The sequence below is a fragment of the Mchenga conophoros genome, linkage group LG18, assembly GCF_057382185.1.
Source record: "Mchenga conophoros isolate Kocher_MC1m ecotype Shallow Benthic linkage group LG18, M_conophoros_male_GT1.1, whole genome shotgun sequence".
NCBI classification, from domain to species: domain Eukaryota; kingdom Metazoa; phylum Chordata; class Actinopteri; order Cichliformes; family Cichlidae; genus Mchenga; species Mchenga conophoros.
In genome coordinates, this window is record NC_140543.1 from 18,867,246 (window position 1) to 18,894,786 (window position 27,541).

The 27,541-nt window shown below is 43.3% G+C and overlaps 1 protein-coding gene across 3 annotated transcripts in view; it reads left to right on the plus strand.

The window, feature by feature from the left end:
* LOC146553582 (zinc finger protein 521-like) overlaps positions 1 to 27,541 on the plus strand; it is an 88,615-nt gene that overhangs the window by 29,425 nt on the left and 31,649 nt on the right. For 2 of the 3 annotated variants that reach the window (XM_085253472.1, XM_085253473.1), the window contains exons 4-6: positions 10,661 to 14,172; positions 14,308 to 14,392; positions 14,709 to 14,741. In XM_085253472.1, coding sequence (XP_085109598.1) covers positions 10,661 to 14,172; positions 14,308 to 14,392; positions 14,709 to 14,741 — 3,630 coding nt within the window. The remainder of the gene's footprint in view (positions 1 to 10,660; positions 14,173 to 14,307; positions 14,393 to 14,708; positions 14,742 to 27,541) is intronic. The other variant, XM_085253474.1, reaches the window with a different exon arrangement.

A 27,541-nucleotide genomic window follows, 5' to 3' on the forward strand; every position in this document is an offset into this window, starting at 1 on the left:
GGCCTCAACCAAGCAGTCAAGGCTAACAAAAGCAGAGATGAACAGGCTTTTAGCTCTGTGTATTCTGCAGCCAAAACACTGTCACTACATTTTCCATGAAGTGTGATTAATCGTCTTTGCGATAAAAGCTGAAATACTACCAGAAAGATCTTGGGTTTGCTTTCCTTATTAGGTTTAGTGATTTGCACATTATATGCAGATTTGACTTAATGCAGTTAACTGTCACAAAAGTAATTAAACAAATAGTTTCATATAGGCAGCAAATAAGGAAAGAAATGCATTTAAAAATAAGTAGTGCCCAGTGCCTTACTTTTTTGAATAACGAACAAAATCCTGCTGTGACTGACTTAGCTGACCCTAAGTTTGGCATGCCACTCGGGTGCCAAGGCTCATGTTTTACAAATTACCCAGAGGGCCGTGCATCACCTCTGTGCCCATATTTTCTCCCTGCTGTATGCATAGTGTGTGGGATTATATTCCCCCAACTCTAGCTCTTCCCTAAGACAATGAACAGCTGCAGAGATGACAGTCACCTCACTAACCCAGGAATGCAGAGAAAATTTCAAATTAGGGGAGAAGCTTCACTCTGACCTATTGGCATACCCCATTTGTCCTGGTTTTAGGTAGGTAAGGCTCCATGTATATGTCATCAGGACACCCGTGGAAATTAAAAGTCACCTTCTTTGAAATGGTCTTGTTATTTAAAATAGCCAAGTAAGTGGGCGAGTGACACGGGTTTTATTACCATCTCATTGTGTTCAGTTTCTATATTAAGGACTTGTTTTGTAACACTAGCTCATCCGCGCGAGTAGTAAAATAGTAATGTGCGCTCCTTCCATATACTGATAACAGCTGATGTCCGCTCATGAAAAGTAATTAGCTGATATGGATGTTGCTGTCAGTGAGAGCTGATATTGGCGGATTATTACATTCACTCTCCTTGAAATGAGTTCATCACAGTAAGCTGTACATCCAGATAGACATTAAGATTGCCACATGTAAGAAGGACAGCTTGTTATTACAGCAGGATAGGAAGATTCCAAGAGGATGTCACAAAACGGCCGCACTATCCACAAAAATTAAAGGACCGAATATATTCTTCTTCTTCTTCTTCTCCTTTTTAAGATATCACAGAATTTGCCTGTGACCGTCGATCTACTCGCCATATGTTGCTTCAGATGCAAAAATCATATGTAAAATTATACAGGGCATCTGAGATGTTTCCTCTGATTTTCTTGTATTGAATTGATGGTAATTCATGTGGGGGATATTTTTTGGCAGGCATGCCAAGCTCCTCTCCTGAGACTAAGATAAATAACCTCCCCAGGTGGTGTTTTTACTTAGTAAACAGGTACTAACCCAAGAATCGCTGGTTTTATGTAAATAGGGAGATAAGTATTTGTTGAGGTGTTGGAGTGAGGGGATGGTATTCAAGGGTGAGATGAACCTCAATAATCTCTTTTAAGGATTTTTCGACAGTGACCCTGAAAGTTTTCCACTAAGTACGTCAGCATGCAAACTTTTAGCAAAACAATCTAGGGGAAAGTGGGTTTTTTTTCAGCTGATAAATAGATAAACATGAATAAATCAATGTGAAGTGATGGATGAATAAGTAAAATGCCCTGTAGTCATTTGTCTAGTTGTATTCAGGCCTCATATCCCATCCTTGTTCTGCAAATGAAGATGAGGGTGAGGGGCAGCGAAGAACGTGCTTCGCTCGGTGAGGTGTTGGCATGTTTGTTTGCCTGTATCGGCGTCTTGTGTGTGCATTTTTATCATCTTTTAGTATTAAGATAGGATGACGAGCTGCCTGGATACCAGCAGAAAACAATGGAAGGGGAAACAAAGCAAACCCCTAAATCTGTCTGCCATTTGCGCTCACATACTGTACACACATGTCATGAGTATCTTGGCACAGTTACTGGGCCAGGGAAGTGCTGGTCTGGGGCCTGGCCCATTCTCCAGAGACACCCCACCACCTCCCACCCCACCACCTCCCCTCGCCTCCTCATTCTCCCCCCCCCCCTCCCCCTTCCTGTGCAGTCTGTGGACGCAGTCTGAGGCGACAAGGTTGCACAACAGCTCTCAAAACCTTCACTTTGCAAAGATGATCATAAAAAAAAAACACAGTCTGCCATTAGAAATCTGTTAAAGAAGGAAAATAATTAGAAGGACTGTGATAATTGTGTCAAGGGGGAGATAGATCAGACGAATTATGGGAAGAACCACAAAATCTTGCCATGGCTTTGTTACTTTGCTGTTTGGTTCATTCCGACATTGATCCACCCTTCCATCTGTCATCCTTTTCCTGTGCTCCTTCTTCAACTCTCCATTTGTATCTCTCTTTCTTTCGTTCTTTCTTCCTTTGTTGGATTCGAGAGTGGAGGAGCCTTCTGGCTTTAACAGAGAAGGGATGAAGATGTTTATTCATCTGGAGGGTATTAGAGCCATGATTAAGGAGGGGAGGGAGTAGTAAGGCTGATGCGACGTCTGCAATGCTCGTTCTTGGGCCGCCTTTGGGATTCTGGCCAACACACACCAGGAAAACAAGAAGTGAAGAAGAATGAAAAAATACTTGTAGTGAAATTCGATTCTCTCGGGAAAGGACAGAAGTTTGAATTTTAGCTGGCTCGCTCTCCCTCTCTCCCTCTCTCTCGCACTCGTTCTCACTCCCTGTCCTCACAGCTAAGCTAATTATTAATGAATGCGGTTTCTGTTGAACCTTGGAGAGGTGTCAGCACTGCAGTCACTGAGGGTTAAGAAATCTTGACATTTAAGACAGGGATGCATGAAAATACATCGTCTTGCTTGAGTTGATGCTTGTTTTTCTTCCCCTCCCGCTTTCCTCTCCACGATGCATGTTTTCTTCTCCCTCTTGGGCTGTCTCCAGTTGTTTTACCACTGACAAGCTGGGCTGGTATTGAGGAGATATCAAATAAAGCCACAGTGTATTAATCGGGGGAACCAAAGGTCATGGGTCAAAAGACAGAGTCAGAGTTCGCTGATAAATGCTAATGCTAAACCTAACACAAGTTCATTTCCAGGTTGTTTGTCCACATGCATGTGATTCTCTTCGTTGTTTGCGATGAGGGGAAGAAAAAAGAGGGAGAGATGAGGATACAAGTATTTTTATGGGCATTTGGCAAACTAACTGGCCCTTTTAAAATATCTCCAGTGCAACTTAAACTAATAAGTGAGACGATCCTTTCTTGAAGTCTAGCCCAAGTTTTATGGGTCACTCTGAGGTAGTTTGATTAAAAAGAATTAGACCCTATTTTCTGAATTCAGTCAGTGCTGTGTTGGGTTTTAAGTAATGGATAGCGTCTCTGGAAACTTGCAGACCAAACCCTATTTTAATGAAGCAACCATACAGTAACTCAGCATATTTCTCTATGCACAACAATTTTTTTCTGTTCCACGGTGATCACATAAATCACATTTCTGTGAGTAACTAAGAGTGTTTGTGGGGGGAGGGGGAAATAAAAGAGCATCCAAGTAAACTCCCGCACAGTGAGAAAATATAGTAGCGGCACAGTGCTGCAGCATCTCTCAAATTGGCTGACTGGCTGGCTGGCTGGCTAGCTGACTGTCCACTGGGTCCTGCGCCTGGTCTGCCGCAGTGTTGAGGGAACAGCACGCACACACGCAGGCACCCTTGCCTATTGAAGCCCGGCCCAGTCCAGTCCCGCCTGGCCCAGCACTCCCTTAGAGCCAGTGCAGTGAGGCAGGCGGTGAAGGGCCATGCTGAGGGACAGATTGTCATCCTCCTTTCTCCCCCTGGGAGGCTCACTGTGGCTGCTGGTCCAGCCAAGACCTGAGGAACAGCCTCCTTCCTGTTTGTGCTGAAGTCTACCTGAAGTGGTCAACGGTCCTCCTACCTTACCAACACCACCAGCTGCTCAGTTGAAGAGGAAATGATACCACTGCCACCGTCGCACTCCCACACACAAACTGCTCCAACTACATCGCAAATACAGCATTGATCATAGATAGATAGATAGAACACCAACATGAGCCATCAAGCCCACCCACTACTACTCTGAATAATAACCTGCGGTGAACCCCAAATTCACCTTTTTGAATAATAGTTTAATTAAATGCCTTGATTTTCCGTTCTCTCGTTAATTTTCCTTTTTCTCATTTGAAAAACGGACTTAATTTTGAAAGGAGGAAAATGAAGCACTCCTGACAATTTAATTCCTCCGCTCCATGTTAGCTTGCCTCATCCTACTATAACACCTTCTTTTCTGGCAGAAAAACACAACAGGGCGCACACAGGGCCAAATAGCGATACAAGATGACATCCCTGCAAATGCTGTGAATTCACATTTTTACAAGCATCAAACGGCAAATTATTAAATTAAAAACATTTTCATAAATAAGTTCACATCTTCTATTAATATTAAGTGTTTTAAGTCTGTTGCTGGCTTCAGATATTTAATAGTATGCAGAATGATAAATGTGTTATCCAGCAGACAGACAGCCCTGACATGCTTTTAGAGTTCAGTCGCTGTGGTTATGGATTATGGTACGATGTTAGCTTTCACAGGAAATGCAATGAGTCAGATCATGCACTAAACATCCTCCCTCTTTTTAAGAAACCTTATCATTGATTATTATTATTCAGCTTGTCTGTTTTGGCAGAGACGCATTAGTGCTGCAGTGACACATCTTTGCAATAAGTAATAAAATTCCTCTTTGGCTGTGTCTCACCGTCACAGAGAGAAAAAAGCATAGTAAAGGATGACTGGCCGCCCTACTTTTCTTGCTCTGGCCTTCCATTTGTCTAACTTTCCTGTGTTGCCACTGGGGTGCTGTGATTTCTGGGACAGTGACCAAGTGCTCCTGTCTGAGCTGGGGGACGTGGGTAATGTGGACAAAGTAGTTGACAGTTTGCCGCTTCCCCATGGTTGAGAGACAGAGCCATGAGGGCCAGAATAATGGACACCCAGACCACAGAGTCAGGACAGCGCTTGATGTTCCAGCTCTTTGTGTCAGGCCCTGCGTGAAAAAATCCCCATTGACTGCAATTTTCCCTTCAAGTTTGTGTGTGTCTGTGTGTGTGTGGATATGTGTTGTGTTGCGCATGTACATGATGTTAGGCCAGAGTAACTTGCTGCTACGGCACTGATGAAACCGCGGGAAGTGAATCCTTATTCCATCTAATGTTTTTCTACCTTGTCCAGTAAAAGACAGCATCCTTGTTCGCTGATCCTCCAGCCGTCTCCCACCACCCCTCCTTCTCATCCTGTAGCATAGTGGATTTGATTGATCTGTAGCAAGGGGGGAGAGGGACCTGACATTTCTCAGCGATGTGTAAAAACATATTGTGTTTGCTAAGAAAAAAAAAGAGGAAAAGAGAGAGACAAACCCAGTATACACACAACACTAGTACCCACACACACACATACACAACACAATGTCTGAGGTTGGGGAAAAAGTGGTGAAAAAGCAGCCTCTTTAACTAGCTGTGCTTGTGCTTATTTGTGTGTGTTAATCAGCTGCATGGTGCAAAAAGCCACATCAAGCCACCTGGTACTTTTGTTGACAGCTACTGGGAATTATCAGTGCTTCATTTTGACTGGATTTGATGTCTTAAAACAGGGATGTAGCAGGACTACTGTGAGTAAAGCCCAGCACTGGGCCTCTTCCAATAGCTCTGTGTCCTCTGAGCTCTCTGTCCTGAATCAACTGAGTCATTTGTTCATCTGACTGGAATTAGTCCCCCCGAAAAAAAAAAAAAAAAAAAAAAGAAAAGAAAAAGCTATCCTTGCCCACCTCATCCTGCTTCTCTGTCAGGAAAAAGAGCGCTAATATAGAAAAAAATATATATATATGTATATTACACCACTTCTTCTATTAGATCTTAAGTGATTGTGTCACAAAGCGGCGTACATGAATACGTGTTGTTCAGACACGCACTGCTATTTGGACATCAGAACAGGGAAAAGTGTTGAGATGACACATGCATCATCTCATGGGAAAGGCTCACTACTTTTCCCAGTAACTGTAAAAAGATCCCCTCTCTGAATATGAAGTGGGGTCACGGTGTTACATCAGACAAGTTGTCAGCTTTTTGTTTATTCAATGAATCCCCAATCCCCAATGTGCCACAAATACACTCACACAAACACATCTCTTATGACAACCACTATGTACAGATCTCTGGTACAACACACAGGAAGATAAGGTTTGGCGACTGAAAGCCTGGCCATGCTTTGCTTCACTAGAATGGCTTTTGAACAAAGTCTAGCTTGTTATAGAAGTGGCAGATGAGTGATGGGGGGGGGAAACATTTTTTCTGATAAGATAAGGTCCTGGACCTGGATAAGAGTTTGGCTTCCTAAATAGAGGAGATGTACTCTGTTGCTGTCAGACAGTGATAAGGCATCATGAACAGCTTCCAGTGCCTCAGACACGAAGGTCTGGGCACCAGAAGTGAGTTGTTCCCAAATGATGCGGTCCCTGAAAGGTTTAAAGAGGGTGTAACTGCAAAAATTACATTTTCTGAAACACAAAAAAAGGTAGATAATTGCTTTTTTTATTGCTTTTTTTTTTTTTTGTACTTTTCATAATGTGGACTAAAAAAGTGTAGATACAAAAAAAATAAAAAATAAATTCCCCCCCCCAAAAAAACACCTCTAAAAAAATGTTTGGTCAACTGAGGCATGGTTTGTATTTTGAGCCAGCTGGAATAAAATAACCAAGGATATTTTCAGTATTTTAAAAGCTCTGCACAAAATCAGCTTGAATACAGATGTAGCTGTTTTTGCTCAGTTGTTTCATATTGTATGAGACATTTCATAATTATCTTTAAAAAGCGAGACATCTATGTGCATGTGTATGAAAGCAATAAAATGCTTTTGCAAAGCAAGATGCAGTTTTTTAGGATATACATGCAAAAGCATTAAATATTATACCAAATGTCAAACCAAGCACCCATGCTTTATCTCAATTACATTTAACAAGAGACTCAGTTACATTTGTGTGCACTCATTCCTGTTACAAATACTTAAAGGCCATTAAAATATTTTTATAATCCCATTTTAAATTTTTTTTCCTGCCAGTTGAACTTTAATGTATACCTTTGTTTCCCTTTTTGCAGTCTCTAACGGAAAGGAGCTTTATTAGATTTTAATATCAATAACTTGGATATTTTATTTATTGGGCCACTGCTAAGCACAGCATACAGCCATACATTTGAAGAACAGTTTATGTGAAAATCCGTCTTTGTTGCCTTCTTTTAAACTCTTACGCTCAAATTATACTGAGACCCAATAGTATTTGTCTACAAAGAAATCAACAGACATTATTCTTTAAACATTTTTGTATCATTTAGCTTTTAAAACATAGACACAGTTTGCCACCATATGTGTTAAAGTCCAAAGGGAAACAATGTCATCATGAAAATTAATGACTTGCTCTCAAAAAATATTTATGCATGCTAATTTTCAAATGCATTAATTGCATAAATAAAAGATTCTTCAGGGGCTTGGAAAGCTATTCTGCTGTGCAGAAAAATGGTAAGCGTACCTGTTCCCAGCATTAGGGATCTTATTTGAACAGGGGTATTTACTTTGGGAAAGGGTGCTATAAATGAACACAGAGGAAGTGCTGCACAAAAGGCAGTTCAGACTGGCTTAGAGGAAACTGAGACCTGCGTGTGAATCGGGAATTCTCAGTGGTTACTTCTGCAGTACCAGGAAAAAAAAAAAAGAAAACATAATTTGTATAGAACAGAAAACGTCTTTATTAATTTAGCATATTTTGATCAGTGAACTTCACAGGCCAAGTTATATTTTTGTGACTTTTAAGAAGTTCTTAGTTACTTTAGCTTCGACTTTAATGTTTATCTTTCTGGTAAATGTGGCAGTGGCACATTTTGTGCCATTCCCTATAGGGGAACTCCAAATGAGGTTGTTTTGTTCCATATAGGAGACATTAAAAAAAAGGAGGGAGGGGGGTAGGGACAGAACTCCCAGAGAGGGACAGGCCTTAAGATGGAGGTCTTCCTCCCAGGACGTGACAGGCTGTTGGCTGGAGGATGCTCAGGAAGGCCTTGGCAGACCAACAAAGACAGCCCTTCAGCTGCAGGGTGTAGTTTTTCAGGCCCCAGCATCCCCTTTGGCAGCGGCACAGAGAGTGCTGGCGTGCACAGGCCCCCGGCCCGAGAGACAGGGAAGTAAGGCCCGTTCTTTTATTTACTCAGGCTGCTGCTGAGGCCTGGGCATTTCTTGTCTGGGTGAAGAAGGAAAAAAAAACAAGTCTCTCTCTCTTTTTCCTCTTGAGGTCTCCTGAGGAAGATTGCTCTTTCATCTGCAGTTGTTCACACACTTGCTTCGGCCATTGGACTTGTATCTGTGTATTCTATGTGTACATGCTATGTGTGCACATGTATATTCTTGTCAGTGTATGCACACAAGTGTGCTCTTGCTCTGTGTGCGCGTGTGTTTGGTGTGAGGTTGGGTGGGGGTGAGCGGTACACAGTAAAACTCCTGCAGTTCTATAGTTTTATCTATCGACTCACCAGAAAAAATAGGTGAAGAAGCACAAAAGGAGAACCTTTGTCTACTGGTTACAGCATGGCTATAACGTATTTGTTGGCCAGTGTGACTATACCCTATGCAGTCCAACGTGAAATCAAATGATGCATTATTACTAACTGTGTTATATTTGCTATCCAGACACAAATTTTAACATAGCTACTTATTCAAAACCCTTCATTGCAACTTCCATATATATGAATCAGATATTACTCTATATATGTCATCACCGTAAGGCCCTAAATAAATAATATACACTGAGCAAACAAACAACGAGAATGGAATGAGATTGTCCTGACAGCTTAGTAATGTCTCAAGGCATCAAGACATCCTCATTTAAGACAGCAGAATTTCATTTAGCCTTGTATACAGAACCATTTATTTGTTTGTTTTATACTATTGTCTCGAAGCCAATACGTTTGACTGTAAGGCATTGGCTGGGGTCATTCTTCTTGCACTGTCTTCTTCTCCTATACCCGGAGAGGCAGTATGAGATAGGGCAGATCCGCCCCCTCTGTGGAGGAGGGCATAGCACTGAGTCACCCATCCTCCCTCAAACCAGAGAGAGAGAGAGAGAGAAAACATTGAGACATGTATGAAAGATAAAGCAAGTAAATCAGGCAAGGTTTGCTCCTTCAGTGAGATGTGTGTACAGAGTGGGCGCCTTGCCAGGGGTGGGAGGTTTCCGGGAGGGCCACGGTGTGGAGGTGGGCTCTCAATGTGCCGCTTTCAGCAGTTTGGAGGGGCAAGGGAATGGCCTCCGACCCCATCTGTTTCCTGAAGATAGGCCCTGATGGGGGTAAGTGCTCAGAGAGGGCATGATATCCTGACAAAGGGCAGATCTCCCAGCAAAAACAACAGAAAGGGGGAGAGAGAGAGAAAGACTTAGATTTGTCAGCTGAAGGAGAGTACAGAGGTTGGATCCTGGAAAGAGCTCGTGCTTTTCCTCCGTCCCTCTCATAAATCTTTGCAGCTTCCTCTTGTTTTTCCCATTCCAAGTTATGGCCTTTTGACATTTTTTTTTTCTGAAGAGGTTGGGATTATGTTGTTTTATTTAGGTAAGGAAGTTCACATCACTTAGATTTCAGCAGCGGGAAGAAGTGGCCTGTAACCTTTTGAACCTGTGGAAAGTGGTGCTCTGTTTTCCATGCATATAACCGCACAGTGAACCAGTGGATTGGAATGTTGGAGCCATTTGAATAGGAACACATTAAAGTGATTGTAAAAAAAAGTTGGTCATTCTCTGCACCTGCTTGTCCTTGACCGAGACAGTAAGCCACCACTAGCCACCTACCCCCTACCCCTCCTTGCATCAGAACATGGATGGCACGTTCATCCATCCACGATCACTTGCCTCACAGCTTAACGCAGACTGCACAGACAAATTTTGTAATAATGCATATTCTATAATCTGATATCTATTGACGGATGTTCTGATGGGTCTATGTTTCATGAAAATCATCCGTTTTGCAGCAGAGCGTTCCCAAAGGCTATGCATAGCTGTGGTTTAAATTGCATATTTAATCTTCTCCTTCATCCTTAAAACTGCTTTTGCCTGTTTTTTTCTTGTCTTAAGGTCATTTCAAGGGCTCTTGTTATTCAAAAATATTCAAGTAATTCTTCAGGAATAATAGAAATGTTCTAATTTACCTCATGCAGGGCTTACATCCTAGAGTAGACCCATTGTCTTGTGTTGGCTTTAAATGTCAGAGAGATTGTGTTTTGAGTCACAGTGGGCTAAGCCATTACATGGCCACATACAAGGTTAATTGTAGTAAAAGTATTTCCACTTATTCTCTTCTCTAATTATACTTTAAATTGCATATTTAATGTAACTTTTTAGATAACACCTAAGGAGAGGTATTGTTTCAGCTGAAGAAAAAATGGTCTACATTGCAAAGAATTTGAAAATCATACACCACAACCTTATAATTACTATGACAAATAACGCCACGGTGGCCTACCTTTTCAAGACTAATGACTTGCTAATATAGTGACTAGCTTACAAAACACCTTTCTAACTCACTCACTTTCTCCATTTTTCCTCCTCCATCTTTTTCCCTCTGACCTGCCCTCAATGCCTTCATTTCTACATTTCTTTCTGTCTTCTTCTCCAGACGGCGCTGATCTTGAGGATGACCCATCGTGTTCTTGGCCAGCATCATCTCCCTCTAGTAAGGATCAGACTTCTCCAGGACACTGTGAGGACTATGATTTTGGCGAGGAAGAAGGAGGCCCTGGCCTACCGTACCCATGCCAGTTCTGCGACAAGTCTTTCAGTCGTTTGAGTTTCCTCAAGCGTCACGAGCAGAGCCACGGTGATAAGCTGCCTTTCAGCTGTACCTTTTGCAGCCGCCTGTTTAAACACAAGCGGAGCCGAGATCGACACGTGAAGCTACACACGGGTGATAAGAAGTATCACTGCGGAGAGTGTGACTCTGCCTTCTCCCGCAGCGATCACCTCAAAATCCACATGAAAACCCACGCCTCCAACAAACCCCACAAGTGCCCTGTGTGCCGTCGAGGCTTCCTTTCCTCCAGCTCTCTCCACGGCCACATGCAAGTACACGAAAGGGGCAAAGATGGCACGGGCTCCGGTTTCTCTAGGGCTGATGAATGGAAGCTGAAAGAAACCCGCAAATGCAGCCGGTGTGAGGAAGGCTTCGATGTTCCAGAAGAGCTCCAAAGGCATATCGCAGAATGCCACCCTGAGTGCTCCCCATCAGAGGATGGAGGCCTGGGTGCCACCCTGCAGTGCATCTACTGCCACGAGCCTTTCAGCGATGAGGGCACCCTGCTGACCCACATTGACCAAGCCCACAGCAGAGATAGGAAGGGCCACACCTGTGCTATCTGCTCAGAGCATTTTCTGTCTGTTGAGGACCTCTATGCTCATATGGACATCCACCAGCTCCCTGAATCTAGTAACCATAGTAACAGCCCTTCCTTGCTGACTGTAGGCTACACCTCTGTGTCTAGCACAACTCCGGACTCCAACCTCTCCGTTGACAGCTCCACAATGGTGGAGACAGCACCACCTGTGCCCAAGACCAGGGGAAGGAGAAAGAGGGCTGCACAGAACACTTCAGACATGGGAGGACGTTCCTCTAAGCAGCCTAAAGTCTCTTACAGTTGCATCTACTGCAACAAGCAAGTGTTCTCCAGTTTGGCTGTGCTTCAAATTCACCTGCGAACCATGCATCTGGACAAGCCAGAGCAGGCTCACACTTGCCAGTTTTGTTTGGAAGTTCTGCCCTCTTTACTAAATCTGAATGAACATCTTAAGCAGGTCCACAATGCAGAAGATCACGCTGCCCTGTTAGCGAGCTTGCCTGATGCCCTCCTTCAGTGTAATTTCTGCCCCGAGGTGTTAAATGACCTAAATGCCCTCCAGGAACACATCCGCTGCTCTCATGGCTTTCCCAGTCCAGTGGCCAAGGAGAGCAATGCCTTTTTCTGCCCCCAGTGCTTCATGGGGTTCTTGACAGAGGCTACCTTGGAGGAGCATGTTCGCCAGACTCACTGTGATGGGGGGAGCCTACGCTTTGACTCCCCCTTGGCTGTTACTCCCAAGGAGCCAATAGTCGAAGTGTACTCCTGTTCATACTGCACCAACTCCCCCATATTCAACAGTGTTCTAAAGCTTAACAAGCACATCAAGGAGAATCACAAGAACATTCCACTAGCCCTGAACTACATCAACAATGGGAAGAAATCCCTCCGCACTCTCAGCCCCTCTTCGCCAATATCTGTGGAACAAACTGCCGTACTGAAACAAGGTAGCTCAGCCTCCCGTGCCACCAGTGAGTTCATATGTAACCAGTGTGGTGCCAAGTATACAAGCTTAGACCTTTTCCAGACTCACCTCAAAACGCATCTGGATGGTCTGCAGCCTCAGCTTACCTGTCCGCAGTGCAACAAGGAGTTTCCCAACCAGGAATCTCTGCTAAAGCATGTGACAATTCACTTCACTATTACGTCGACTTATTACATCTGCGAGAGCTGTGACAAGCAGTTCACTTCAGTGGATGACCTGCAGAAGCACCTACTCGACATGCATACTTTTGTGTTCTTTCGTTGCACTCTGTGCCAAGAGGTGTTCGACTCAAAAGTGTCTACTCAGCTCCACCTGGCTGTGAAGCACAGCAACGAGAAGAAAGTGTACCGCTGCACCTCCTGTAACTGGGACTTCAGGCATGAGACTGACTTGCAGCTTCACGTCAAACACAGCCACCTGGAAAACCAAGGCCGTGCCCACCGCTGCATTTTTTGCGGGGAGTCCTTTGGAACGGAAGTGGAGCTGCAGTGCCACATCACCACCCATAGCAAGAAGTATAACTGCCGCTTCTGCAGCAAGGCTTTCCATGCCATTGTTCTTTTGGAGAAACATTTGAGGGAGAAACACTGTGTGTTTGAGGGAAAGTCACAGAACTGTGGCGCCAATGGTTCTACTGTAGTTGGTGGGGAAAGCCAGCCTAAAGAAGATGCTGAGCTACAAGGTCTCCTAACTAACAGCCATGGTTCAGGGGCAGTAGGTGGATCTGTGATGGAGTCCCAGAACAGCCATGATGGAAGTGAGGAAGAGGTGGACACTGCAGAGCCCATGTATGGATGCGACATATGTGGGGCATCTTATACTATGGAGTCACTGCTCACTAACCACCAGTTGAGAGATCACAATATACGCCCTGGTGAGAGTGCCATGATAAAAAGAAAGGCTGAGATGATCAAGGGTAACCACAAGTGCAATGTTTGCTCCCGTACCTTCTTCTCTGAGGCTGGGCTGAGGGAACATATGCAGACCCACCTTGGGCCTGTCAAACACTACATGTGTCCCATCTGCGGGGAGCGCTTCCCCTCATTGCTCACCCTGACAGAGCACAAGGTCACCCATAGCAAGAGTTTGGACACGGGGAGCTGCCGCATTTGTAAGATGCCACTGCATAGTGAGGAGGACTTCCTGGAGCACTGCCAGATGCACCCTGACCTGAGGAACTCCCTTACAGGTTTCCGCTGTGTTGTTTGCATGCAGACGGTCACCTCCACATTGGAGCTCAAGATCCATGGTACTTTCCACATGCAAAAGACAGGCACTATGTCCGCAAACCAACCCATGGGCCGCACCAATGCCATGTCTCAAAACCAGCAGCAACACCACGCCCCAAAATTTTTCAAGTGTGCCTCCTGCCTAAAAGATTTCCGGTCCAAACTAGACCTGGTAAAGCTGGACATCAACGGACTGCCTTATGGACTCTGCGCGTCCTGTGTGGCGGCTGCCGGCTCCAAGAGCTCCAGCCCAACAGTGAATGGAGGGAGGCAACAGCAGCAGCAGGGGGGAGCCACCACTCCAGCAACAACTACAGCCACATGGGTCCAAGGGGAGAGTCTCAGCCCTGGAGATGGAAAAGGCAAAGGTGTTTCTTCATCGTCCTCATCCTCTTCCACGTCGTCCTCGTCTGCAGCCAAGACACGATGTTCCAGCTGCAATGTGAAGTTTGAATCTGAGGCAGAGTTGCAAAACCATGTCCAGACAGTGCATCGGGAACAGTCTGGGGACAGCAACAGTGGACAGCTGAAGACCCCCCAGGTGTCTCCCATGCCAAGAGCCAGTCCATCGCAAACTGAAGAGGTATTGCTAAGTAGCCTCGCACTAAATAAGTAAATGAAAACATGCAGAGAATTTACAATTTACAAATGACACAAATATTTCTACCATATATCTTTTATTCACACTTGACTGTAATCCCTGTTGTCTGATTTACAGAAGAAGACATACCAGTGCATCAAATGTCAGATGGTGTTCTACAGTGAATGGGACATCCAAGTTCATGTGGCCAACCACATGCTGGGTAGGAGATAGCACTTTCTGATTCATTTATTATGGTTTCTGTTATACTCCAGAAACAAGAGTCATTAAATACAGTGCTTGTGTAATATATACAAATATGTTTGTCCAAATTTCCCAAGTGTTTCTAAAATCTAGCGTAAATTTAATCAACATATCTTTTAGGCATGCAATTTAAGTGTTAAAATCTCACCCGCGCAGTGTGCAAATTATTAAGAAAAATTCACCCAATTTCAGTGTTTTCCTACCTTTTTAAAGATGAATCACATACTAAAAATAAATGTGATATGTAATAAAATATTTGACCCTGTCTCATTCAGGCTCACAAGTATCTGGATCACATCACCAAATAGGTGGAATTATTTTTTTATTTGACCATCAACTGCATCCCCAGTGTTGTGCTTTCATAAACCCACAAGCTTCATTTCTCCATGCATGTGAATGGTATAATATGGTCCGTGTGCATGCTTCAAGCTGAATTTCTCCACTTCAAACCACTCTGTAATTAAGGTAGTTTGAAGTAGTGGAAAATAAAATACACAGATTATTCAAATATTGAAATATCAAACAGATTTGATCATTCTGATCATCCCAAAGATTATCAATCAATTTTCTGAAAAAAAAAAAAAGGTAAAAATTTCTCTAGTTCTTCTATATGTATTTTTGGTTTGTTTGTCTGTTGTACTTTGTCACACAAGTACTGTTTTCAGATGACTGAGATCTGCATACTAGATTTTATACTTTCATGCTCTCTCCTTTTATGACGTCAAATCAACTGAAAAAATGGATATTTGCCATTTCGGTGTTTAATATCAAAAGAAATATTCCAAATTTTGCATTTCATTTCGCAAGATTTCTCAGCTAAGAGTGCTGGTGTACGACTAAGCTCCACATTTTCAAAATGTCTCTACTTTTGGTTGTCATTTGTATGCAGGCAGAATAATTTATAGGGAACAGACAATTGGAAAACAGGTTTTCTTGCCTGCAGTAAGTAGGCGTCTGAATTCCGGTCTCACGTTCCTTTATTCATTCATTTATTCAGCTCGTTTGGCGGCTCTTTCATTACACTGCATTATCTGTTGTCTTCAGTGGGAGAGAGACTCATTGATCTGGAACCAAACCGCCTCTCTGTTTGGGACACGCTTCTAGGCGCAGGTGAATTTAAACACGGTGGGCAATTCTATCAGGACCGGTAGGCAATTCTATCAGGGACCCACTGTTTGTGCATAAACAATCAGAAGCATGTGATTTGTGATTTTGATGCTGCGGTGTATTTGCAAAAGAGAGAGATGAGCTGAGAGTGTGTAGGTGTGTATTTTGTATTCATCTTTGCGATCTGCTCACCCACTAGTCTACTGGGGGTGCCTAATACAGTACCATGCCAGCATTAGTCCTTTCTCTCGCAAAGGCAGGCACGGAGCACACTGGGAGGGTAGAAAACAAACCCCCCTACTGGTTATTTTATGTTTTTCAGCCGCACAAGCACACAGTTTCCCCGTAATAGTGGAATTCAGACAGCTTAAGATAACAGGAGGATAGGTGATTGGGTTATTGTCTGATGTCTTACTTCTCTGATATGCCATCGCTTTGTATTCAACATGATCACGGGTTTCATCTGACTTCTCAAAAGGGTTTCTGTTAGATACGTTTGCTTTGTGATCTCTAAAATAAGGAGAAAACAAAACTCATTGTAATGTGAAGTTGTCAAACAAACAAGAGGAAAACAGAGCAGAATGAAGTAAAGTTAAGGAAATGTGTTTAATGGACAAGGCGTGAGGTACGACATGTGAGCCGTGTTTCAAGCGCTGATCTTGTTCTTTTACGTACCCTCTGAAAAATTGCTCTGTTTAATTTGGAGCATGGTTAAATTCAACCCACACTTTAATCACTGAAGAGCCAATTTGGGCCAAAAACAACCCCCCAAAAAATGCACATTTGGAAAAGCTCTAAATATCTTTTCGACAGAAAAAAAAGGGACACTTTCTCCTTTTAATGACCATCTGCACAGGAGAGGGGAAACAGGGGGCTGGGGTCATCTCCGCTCAGCTGTCAGCGTTATTAGCGTAGGTAATGGAGCAGACGCTGGATTCATAGGGGTGTTGTTTTCATCCATGCCCCGCTCCATGGTGTCAGTTCACACTGATAACTCTATATATAGTGATGTGCCGTGACATAACCATAGTGCTAAGTGTATGGAACAACAAAACCTGAGCCCGTCTCACCCAGACGAGTCCACATTAGCTGCCTTTGTAATACAATAGTCTCCCTCAAACCCGGCGCAATGAGCCTCCACCCCTTACCTCCTCCCATCAGGCCGAAGTGGTCGCGGCTGCCTCTTCTGTCCGACTGCCAGCACATTTTGATGCATGGATATTACACTCAGATGATGACGCTCCTGGTTCAGACATAAAGGGCAGCTCTGGTGCTCAGCTACTCAACATTTACTATGATAATGGAGGTAAATGAAAGGGACGGAGGTAGCCATGGGTGCAGAAGGGTGTGTTGCGGACCAGCCCCAGCCAAGCCTGTGAACGGCCCCACGTGTCTTAAGATGGAGGCTGCAGCCTGCTAGGGCCCAGATGGATCAGTACACATTTGCTGTACAGCTGGTCGCTCTGTTTGGGGACCTGGTGTGATACTCCTATGGAGAAAAAAATGATATCGCCACCATCCAAGGAGCAATTTAATAGCAGGCCAGAAGACAGCTGGCCACTCTTTAGTTTAGAGTTTTTTTGGCATGGCACACTTACAGAATTGAGGGTGTCCGATTTTTCTCCAGAGACACACAGATTTATACAGCTTTCAGCTGTCGCAGTCACTATCAATTCTTTAATTTTCTGTTTTTCTTTGAGATTAGAAGAAAGGCCTCTTCGTGAATAAAAATTTCTCATTTTGAGATGTAATAACTGCATTGCAAAAAAAAAAAATGTAAATAGTAGTCCCCGTTCATTTTTTTTCTTTTCTTTTTTTTTTAAGAGGACCTTTGAAGGTCCTTCACTGACACAAAAGCCTGTTTGGTTTTATCAGCATGCCATCATGCCACCCCATTGCTTCACTTTGACCCCAGTGTAAACTATGACATTTGGAGCCTCATGGGGGGCACGTTTGGCCCATTTATCGCACTGTTTCAAATGTCCCTGTGTGGATTTTCAGAGCCCTGACATGTTTTGAAGCATGGGCTCTGTCTTAAAGGGTTTTGAAGGTGAAAGAGGGTTTAGCTTTTTTTGTGATATCTGCTTTCAATCTCATTCTCATCTCACTTCTGTCCTTTCCAAGTAGCTACTGCCAAGGTGGCAGTACTGAGAAGGACAACTGTAAACAAACAAACCAAACCACATCCCCCCCCAAAAAAGTGTTTTTTGGGGTCACCTCTACAGATTTTTTGGGTTGGTGACAGCACAGAGCTTGAAGCCAAGTCAGGGAGGAGGCTTCTCTCTCAGAGTGGAGCCAGTGGCCTGGTCGGCCCAGGCAAAGGGGGGCACTGGAGGGGTGGAAAGGTTCGGGGGCGGAGAGGGAAAGGCACATTTGCTGTACAGCTGGCCGCTCTGTGTGAAGCAGGCACTGTGGGCCGTTACAGAGCTGGAGAGGAGAGCGAGTGAGAGGCCTTTAGCTCTCCTCTAGTTTCTCCTCCTCCGCTCTGTTCTCTCGTTCTCATTCCCCCTGTCCACTATCTCTCAATATTCCTCTGTCTCAGTATCTAGCGTTTGCATTTTCATATTAACTGAGCTCCATCCTGGCAAAACACACTGTGTTGGCTGTTATTGGAAGAACCGACAGGAGGCACACTGTAACAGTATTTGAAGCTGAAAGCCTTGTTTTGTTTCTTGCTAAGGGCCGCAAATTATCCTTGACACATATCCTCTTGTCTTGGGCCCCTAGAGCAGCTTGGCCAGTGTATGTTGATTATATGGTCTCCATCACTGTCTCTGCCCTGGTGGAAACACATTTACTACCCCATTAAGTGCTTTTTTTCCCTCTTGATACATAAGCAGAATGTGGTATTTTCATTCTTTGTTTCTTTTCCTATAATCCTCTTTGATTAGGTGCGTCTGATGGTGTTCCCTCCGTTTCTAGAGCTCATTCATAGAGCACATACACATGTAATCTGTTAACAAACATGACCAAACACTCCTCATTTGACTCCTAGGGGGCTAAATCAGAGTCAGAACTCAATAAACAACACAGCAGAGGAACAGGATCAATCTTATGAAATAAATAAGAGAACAGGTTTGGACCAGCCATTGGAAACAAAGGAAACCATGCATGCCTTATGCTGAGCGTGATATCTGCCTGCTTTTATTAATTGGTGATTAATAACGCCTCTCTGTTCGTTAGCATAGTCACCTCCCGTGCAGCCAAGTGTGTTGCTGCTAATATGCAATTATGCGCACCTTACTGCTCGTTACATTATACCTCTCCCTGACTAATGTGGGGTCCATGAGGAGAATAGAAATCAGAGCGAGCTGCATAAAAAAGAGCTATCAATAAGATTTTCGCACCCACTGTGTTACTTACCTGTCTGGATGGAAAACAAGAAAAAGTTGGGCTTTTTTTTTCTTTCTTTTTTTTTTCTTTACAAATTCCTCAATGTAACCAGGAGACTGTATTAAAAGTTTAACAGCATTGCAGAGACTGTTTTGCTCTTCCTGGTGTTTTTGTTGTAAAGCAGAGGTAATTGACATCACCATGGGGATGCTCTGTTGCTAGGCCAGACAAGCTCAGTCTGATGTGGTCCTTATCTATTGATTTTCCTGACATTTCCCCACACCTCACAGACTAGGCCAACATGTGAGAAAATATCTGATGCTCTCAGTTCATACAGCCTGTTTGTACAAACTCCGGGCGAACTCTTGCTGCCCCTGACTGCATCGCAATTGGTAGGTTGATGTCACCATGGTGACTTGGGGCAAATTCCTGCCAGTGATTGGCTGAAATCTGCTCAGTTGTTGAGTTAATCGTTGTACGGGACTAATAGTAGTTCAAAAGGAGCATTTAGATTTAAATACCTTGAATTTAAAGACATTCACTGGCATATTTTTCCAATTTTCCCATCCTAGGCTTAGTTAAGGACTTTGGCGACCTGAATAAAGGTAGGCTCTCCCTGTCCTTCTGTTATGTTTTATTGATATACAGGAGAGATGTCTCCTTTAGAGTGTTAATGCCAACCCTTGTTCTGAAGTGAAGCCCATAAATACTGGATGATCAGAATTAACCTCTGCATTACTCCACCTCCCCATGGTCTCTAAGATGTCACCAAGGCCGGAGGTGCATGCACACCCCTGGTCTGCTGGGGTTGCTTAGCAGTCTGACTGGAGGGGGGCTTATGGGAGGAGTGCAAACAGACAGTCCTGCCTTAGTAAAGGTCAGATCTGCAACCTACACCTCTCAAATCCCACTCTGGCCCTGATGGGACCTGGGTTCCAGGCGTGCCTAGAGATGCTTGTGGTAAGGGAGACTTGCAGTGAGAATGAAGTGGAGTGCAACCACTGAACTGCACTGCTTTTAGAGGTTGTCAGCACCAACAGTAGTGTGATAGATATGACCTAACTTTGTGTAGGGGCTCTTACCTGGCGTATTTTTGGAATGTCATTCTGTAGCTATCATATGCTGCTGAATAGAAATGGCTTCCAGTGTTGTTCTCAAAGCTGTTATTAAGCAAGCTTCATAGGTGTAGAGAGGTTTGTTTTAGAAAACAAACAGAGAACAAAAGAGTGCCGCAAAAAAGTTTTAGCTTTATGGACCACAATGGTGGTTTTCCAAAGTACCATGTAACAAATGACTATCCTCATCAAACTTTGGCTGTGTGAATGGTAGACAGGGGAGGAGCGGGGAGGGGAATAGGGTTCTGAAAGGCCCCCCAGCGTCAAAGCCTTAATAATCATGTGAGCAGCGCTGGACTTCATTACCCTCCTGTTCGACAGGCCGAGTGCCAGCCTGGATTGCTGGCTGGCTGTGGCAAGGTCAACGGCGGAGGAAAAACCAGTTACTGTGTTACTCTGGAGCGGAATGGAGAGGGGCGGCCATCTGTCAGCTCAGGCCTGCCATACCCGCAGAGCAAATGGACACGGGCGGCCAGAGGAGAGGCCACAGACACCCATAGAGCTAAACCCAGTGAGCATAACACTGAGGCATGGACACAAATCCAGCCAAAGTGATGGGCATTGGTACCACTAAAACACACACACGCACATATATCTATATATATATCTATATATATATATCTTTCTTTCCTCACAGCATATATATATATATATATATATATATATATATATATATATATATATATATATGAAAGGCAAGGCTGCAGTCAAGAAATTTGGCAGTAAGCTATGTCTGTGTTTATGCATGTTTATTTTTACTATCAGCACACTATTGGGCCCCTACTGCTTTAAATCCAGATGGCAAACCATTTGATAAAAAGTTGACAAAAGTTTCGCTTTGCTTGCCAACAGTAAATGTGTTTAATCAGCTCTTTTATGGAGGCAAACTCCTTCTGAATATAAGTGCAGAAAATGTAGACCATTTTGGACTTTAAAAGACTCATGTTTTCTTCCTAAACACAGCAACATAACACAGTTTTTTTTTCTTCATCAAACTCTCCCATATCCAGTTTTTAGTGTTTCACCTTGCTGGCTGTTTGTCAGCATCTGAGTCGCATGAAACTTCTTTGCGAGGACCTTTATGATGCCCTCTGGCCAAAGTGGAAGAACCCTGTGGAATGTTCCAAAACTCTCTAATAGGTTTCAGGTGCTGCAGGCCACCCGCCAGCCTCCCCACTATCACCCCACTCTGCGTGTCTTGTGTGATAAGACTTCAACAGTCAGAGCACCAGCAATTCTCCTCCATGGGATTGAGGGCAGAGCTAAATGCGAAATGTTTCCCCGTCTCCATTATATATGAGTGTTTTCCGTCTCCTTTGACCGAAGCGGCGAAGTAAATAAAAGTATAGCTTTTCTCGCGAGTGTGGCTCAAGTTCAGACAAGAAATTTAGCAACTCCGCCATCCCACAACTAAGCACAGCTAACGCTCCTTTTTGTTTTCCTCTCGAACCCCCCGGCTTGAGCATCAACACACTCCGGAAAACAGGGAGATGGTCCTGGGCGATTCCCCTCACATTAATGGAAATCACACAGGAACTCCCTGGATGAAAGCCTTATGCGTTATTAAGGTTTAATGTTGATATCAGTGCTTATATGTTTACTTGAGTGCGCGGTGTTGCTGATGTAGAATTGTCAGAGAGGTGCAGATTTAGTAAGGAATTAGTGTACACCCAGGATTTAATTAAGCGGATCTATTTCCATCTTGTTAGAAAGAGATAATGTGAGTACCGCATGCATCATAGGTTACCATATTAAATGCTGCTTCCTGTAACAGCATTATATCTTCTAGAGTGGTGCTTGCAGATTATAGAAAGGAAATGCTATGTTTATCTGAAACAGTTGTCGCTTAAAGACGAGGGCTAAAAACACACGAGCTAGCACGTTGTTTGCCATACTTCTTTGCATACGCAAACATGCTCATTAAAAATGAATTTTAAAAAAAGAAAAATGGTCACACTTCCAATTTCCTTTTACAGATACCTTGTTCCATTTCTCGCATGACAGTGGAGTGTGAACACTGAAGCGACATGGCCTCTTTGTCTCTCCATTCGTCCCACTGCTGCCTAGAGACGTAAACCTTAAGCCACTCACTCGCTGATTAATCTTTTAACATTTATAATTACTAATTAAGTTAGTAAGAGACTTTTAATGTAGTCCTCCTTCAATGGGGAGCAGAGAGGACAACAGATCATTAGCTTCAATAATGAACGCGGATGAGACAGATAATGGCCTATGATAGGTGAATACTGACAGTTATATTAAATGAGGCGAGTATATGGGAAATGCAGCATGGATTCCAAAAGCCATGCAGAGACAAGGTGGTAAAGTGCACCACTAACTCCAGAAAAAAAAGCATGTGAGGCATAAAGAAGTAGCTTGTACTAATTAAAGCATGCATGTAGCTCTCTGATAACGTCACTTTTATATATGCGCTGTGTATTTAACATGCAACGATATCTATATCTGATTTGATAATTGTGTCAAAGCCAGTTTCAAGTGCAGATTTCATGCAGCAATTCACACTGGTTTCATTGAGTTTTTGGTCTCCCTAATGTCATCGGTGTATCTCATTATCACATTATTACATTAGTGTCTGCGTTATCCTGGTGGCTGTAAGTTGCTGCCCATTAAAAGAGTCATTTCATCTCAGGTTTTCTTGTCTTTTTTTTTTTTTTTTTACCTTAACGACGATGCTACTCTGGCACATTTCGTGTGCTTTCCCACTTTGGGGAAGGTGCTTATGCCATAATGATTATTATCATTAAGAAGATATTAATGTGCTTAGTGTTTGCGACCCAGCTGCTCATCATGGCCCGAGCTACCTGCCGGGGGAGGGAAGTGAGCTGCTGCCAAAATGGACAGTGCACATAGGCCACCGCCCACCTGTCCAGAGGTTTCAGGGTCAGTGGAGGTCACACCTACCTCCCTTTCTGCACTCTGCTGAACTAGCGGAGGGATGGCTCAGAACATAAAATTGGAGGAGATGAATTGTGTTATGTGGGATGATGTTAAAAAGTGTAATGGAACGGGCTATGTTTCGGGCTTGACCGTGACTGTGTGCATCCCCTGTCTTATATATACATATTAAATAAATAGTAATATGGGGAATTATATCCTTTAATTCTTAAGTGGCATTAAATCGTGTTTCAGCCCATTTTAGAGGCACTACACTAATACTAAATTTGTTTGCATTAAACTAGAGTTTTACAAATACGTTTGTGTTAACTGGATTTAAAAAAAAATCTTTACATTTTGCACTGGCTCTTGTTTTGAAGCCTTATATCATCATCACCATAGATAGATGGTGCAAGCCAGACTGGCTCCACCTCCAGTCTCTCAGTTTCAAATTGCTGCTTCATTAGGACTTGGAAAAGAAACCCATGGTTACATTTAATCAAACGAATCTTTATGGCAGACCAACATAATCAATCACAATCCTTATCCAATATGCTACATTCTGTAACTACCAAGCTGGCTTGGAGAGAAGTCAATTATGGCCGTACTCTCTCTCATCCACTGCCGACGTAGCTGTGTGTGATATTATACCGTTTCTGCAGTTATTTTCATTATGCAAATCTGGACTGTGCATCTCACACGCGCAACCTTTTTCCTATTCGTGTGGTTAATTCCTGCTTCTCTCTTTTATACTTGCAGTTCTTGTATGATACATGAACTGGGGGGTTGTTGGAGAGTGTGATGTGCCATATCTAGAATAATCAAATTAAGTATTAATGATTTTTGCTCTCAAACTAACACTTGTGTTGCACAGTGGGCTGCAGTCAGTGGTGTTGTTCATATTTCATACGTTTTGTGTCCATACAGAGCTGTTTGCACTGAATCTTTGTGTGCGTGCTTGCGTGTGTGCGTGCGTGCGTGCGTGTGTCTATGAAATCATTTACAGTTTGTTTTTTCCATACAAGTTCTGCTCTCTCGCCCCATATCCTCAAGTACATTTATGTCTGGATGCAAAACACATGCAACTTCACACACTGCAAGCGCGTTTACACATTGTACAGGCGCTCATCGTTTAATCTATCAATCTGTTTTTTTTCCCTCCTTTCCTCCTCATCTTGTGTGTTCTTCCTCCACGCCTTTTCACTTCGGCACTCGGAATCACGCACAATCCACACACACCGCATAATACACATAAGCACGGAAACACACAGAGGCACACGCACACACAAGGTAGCTTGGTTGGTGGGGGCCATGGCTGCAGCTCTTCTGCGCAGTCCCAGAGTGGCTCCCGGGGCTCGGCTGCCAGTTGTTTGCCAGCGTCTCCGGGTGGAATTCATTCAAATTAAAGCGGTGGAATGAGGCCCGAGTCCCAGAATGCCTCGTCCCTCTCCTTCATCAGCATTCCGCCGATGAGAGTAATTAAAGCAGAAATTAATTCTGCTGTAAGCAGAGGAGCCACAGAATAACTGATATTAGAGGCTGGATGATGAATGCTTGGCATCAAGGGAGGTCTCAGGGGAGGAAGAGGAAATTCACAGATCTCTCTTTCTTTCTTTCTCTCTTTCTTTCTTTCTTTCTTTCCTCACAGCCTTTTTCTCTATTTTCCCCTTTTCTGCCCGTTCCTATGTTTGTATTTCTTTATTTTTTGTCGTCTGCATTTCTCTCTCCTGCGTGGTCTATTACTCGTTTCTCATCTTTGCATTTCTTTCATCCTCCATGGCAACATTTGTCCTTCTGTGCCACCTAAAGACTGCTACAAAGCACTGGATCTATTGACTTTAAGCATGACTGAAGACATTGGGAGTAAGCCCCCTCTGCTCAGAAACAGTATTTCACATTCTGTCAGCACCGGTGTTCGTATTTTCAGTCAAAAAAAAAGCATATTAGAGTGAGGTGATGCTGCAAATGCTCGTGCTTTGCTATTTGTTAACAGAAGCCGAAATGGAAAGTGCTTTCAGGTGAATTCTTTAAGGGCACAGTATCAGGCATCACAGAAAAATATAAAGCTGTTGTGATTAGAAATATAGATGATGTTGGCATGAATAAAAATATACAATTATTAAATTAGGGTGTTTATTTAAAAAGGCTTGGAAATAAATAATTTGTAATGTTTTTAAGGCAAGCTGCCTCTTTTTTTTCTCAGGCTTAATTTGAGACTGAACCTTGAATCTCTCCAGATGATGTGATATTCTACCCAGGATGATTCAGTGATCCCCCAGTGTCCCCTGACGCGTTATTTTTGGAATAGCACATCTTTAGCAAGAACAGTCACAAGACTGAAAGACAAACAACTGAACTCTTGAAACACCGGGCCTGGATGAGGCTGTCAGTGTTTTCCTCTCTTAGAATCAAATGGAATTGAACAAAGGTTAGCTCTTTGGGGCTTTATGGTAATGTGATATACGATGCTGCCATGGAATTTGCCAATGCATGTCTTAGCACTGTCTGACTCTAAGGAAGAAGTGAATGGTAATTACGCTGACCTCTGCCCCTCCCTTTCTTATTCTGCCCTCTGGGTAAAAAGCCCGAGGTGGTAATAAACAATAGATAGATCTGTCTTGTTTATATTGCAGCTGCCGCACTCTAATGACACACGAGATTGGTCTCTATTTTGAAAATAATGCATGCCAAGAGGTGCAGGTAGTAAAACTGCATTTTTAATTGGTTTTGTGCAAGAATATCTCAATCAGATGTAAATGAATGGAAGCCCAACCTGAGAGTTACCGACTGTTATTAAGAATTTAGGAGGCTGGCATGGAGTTGAAACACAGAATGAATGATTAGACACTGTAAAGAGCCCCAGATGCAAAAGAGATGCAGACTGGCTAAAGCAGCTACCGACCTGTTGATGAGGCCTCGCCGAATAGAGGCTAAAGATTTCGCTACTACTGCCCAGCAAAGGTGCCCTAAGGGGTCAGAGAAGGTGAATTGTACCCCTGCTCACAGTTTAAAGATGCATAAGATGTTAAAAAACAACATTTTTTTCACCATGATGATTATTTAGATGTAAAAATAATGAATTTCTCTGTTTTGACCTTTTTAAAGTTTCTGCTGAAACTATGAAGTCCTCCCCAATTCTTCCATGTCATTTTTTTTTTATTCCTCCTTTGGAAAGATGATATGAAGCATGAAGCAGAAATAGTGATCATACAGTAAAGACATTTCCTCTAAATTATTTAGCAAGAGTGGCTTTTTATAGACGCAAATTTACCTATGGACCTAAAAGCTTAGTACTTAGCTGCAGTTTTCTGAGAATATCTCTGCAGTGGATCATGTTGCTGTGGAGCATGATATTTCTCTCTATCATTCAAATGGTGTTGCCATTATGAACAGCGCTGGCCTATCTTGATGTCTGCCATCCTGGAAATGGCGGCAGCATTGTTTGTTTGTCTACTTGGTTCCATACACCAATAAAAATACACTCAAAATGAAACCTTGGTGTAACGATGACCTTAAACACAATGACACTCTTTCCCATAACATTGTCCTGTCCAATAGTCCAGAACTCCCCTAAGAGGCCTTACAGCAAGTCTAGGAGGAACCAAATGAGAGAGAAATCGATTACTTTCCTCTCTCCACTGTCTCTGCCCTGGCTGAATTACTGAAACAAGATGCTGCACTTAGAGGAGTCTTTGGAGAGGCAGAGGGAGAGAAAGAGAGGTGGGGAAGAGAGAAACACTTTTAGGGACATGGGTGCCATTTAGACTAGGACCATCTTCTCACAGAAAGCCACTAAAAGCAGTGAATGATCCTCTTCCTGTCCCAGGCTGGGAGTTGGTTAGCCTCCCGTGGTTAAGTGAATACAGAAAATACACTCAGGTTTGAGGTCAAAGCAAGATCATTAAAAACAATATTAATTTCTGAAATCCAAGCACAACAGTCATTCGCATTCACCCCGAACTTGGCCGGAGCACACTCGACTGCTACAGTGTGTGCGTGTCCAAAAGCACAAGACCTACATGGCTACACGGATCCAGTCTGATGTTGTTTTCTGACTTCATAATGTCAAATGGGTGTTGTTTAACATCCACAGATTTTATTGTCTGAACTATGAAGATGAAAATGAAGCCCGCTCGTTTGGTAGATAGAACGTGGTGCTTAAGGGACCCAATCCCTGTAAGTGCCATTAAGTGGAAATTGCCGTTCACATATTCCAGTGGTTTGATTAATTACACTCTCTCATGTGCTTTCATAAAGGCCCAATGAAATATGGGGAGCAAATTGCATTGTGTTCCTGTATCCTGTTATGTAAAAGCAGTTTAATTATTGACACATGTTTTGCCACCTGGCAGGGGAGAGGATGGTTGGACATGAATAGAAATCAAACAATAGATATTATGAAAGGGTAGAGCTAGCACTTGAGATGCCATGTGTTTCCGTATCTGTGACTCACGTTATGTCCCCTTCTTCACCTCGCCTCAGGTCCTCCTCCTGAATCAGAGCAAAGAGCAGTCGTGATCGGCTGCGTGTGTCAAAGTTGTAAGGGAAGCTTTATGTGGAAGTGAGCGCACTTTGAAACCTGTTTAACTTTGGAGGCAGGACTGCTTTTTTAAAGGTCTCTTCTAATAAATGTGTAGTTAATGTGATATTTTGTGAAG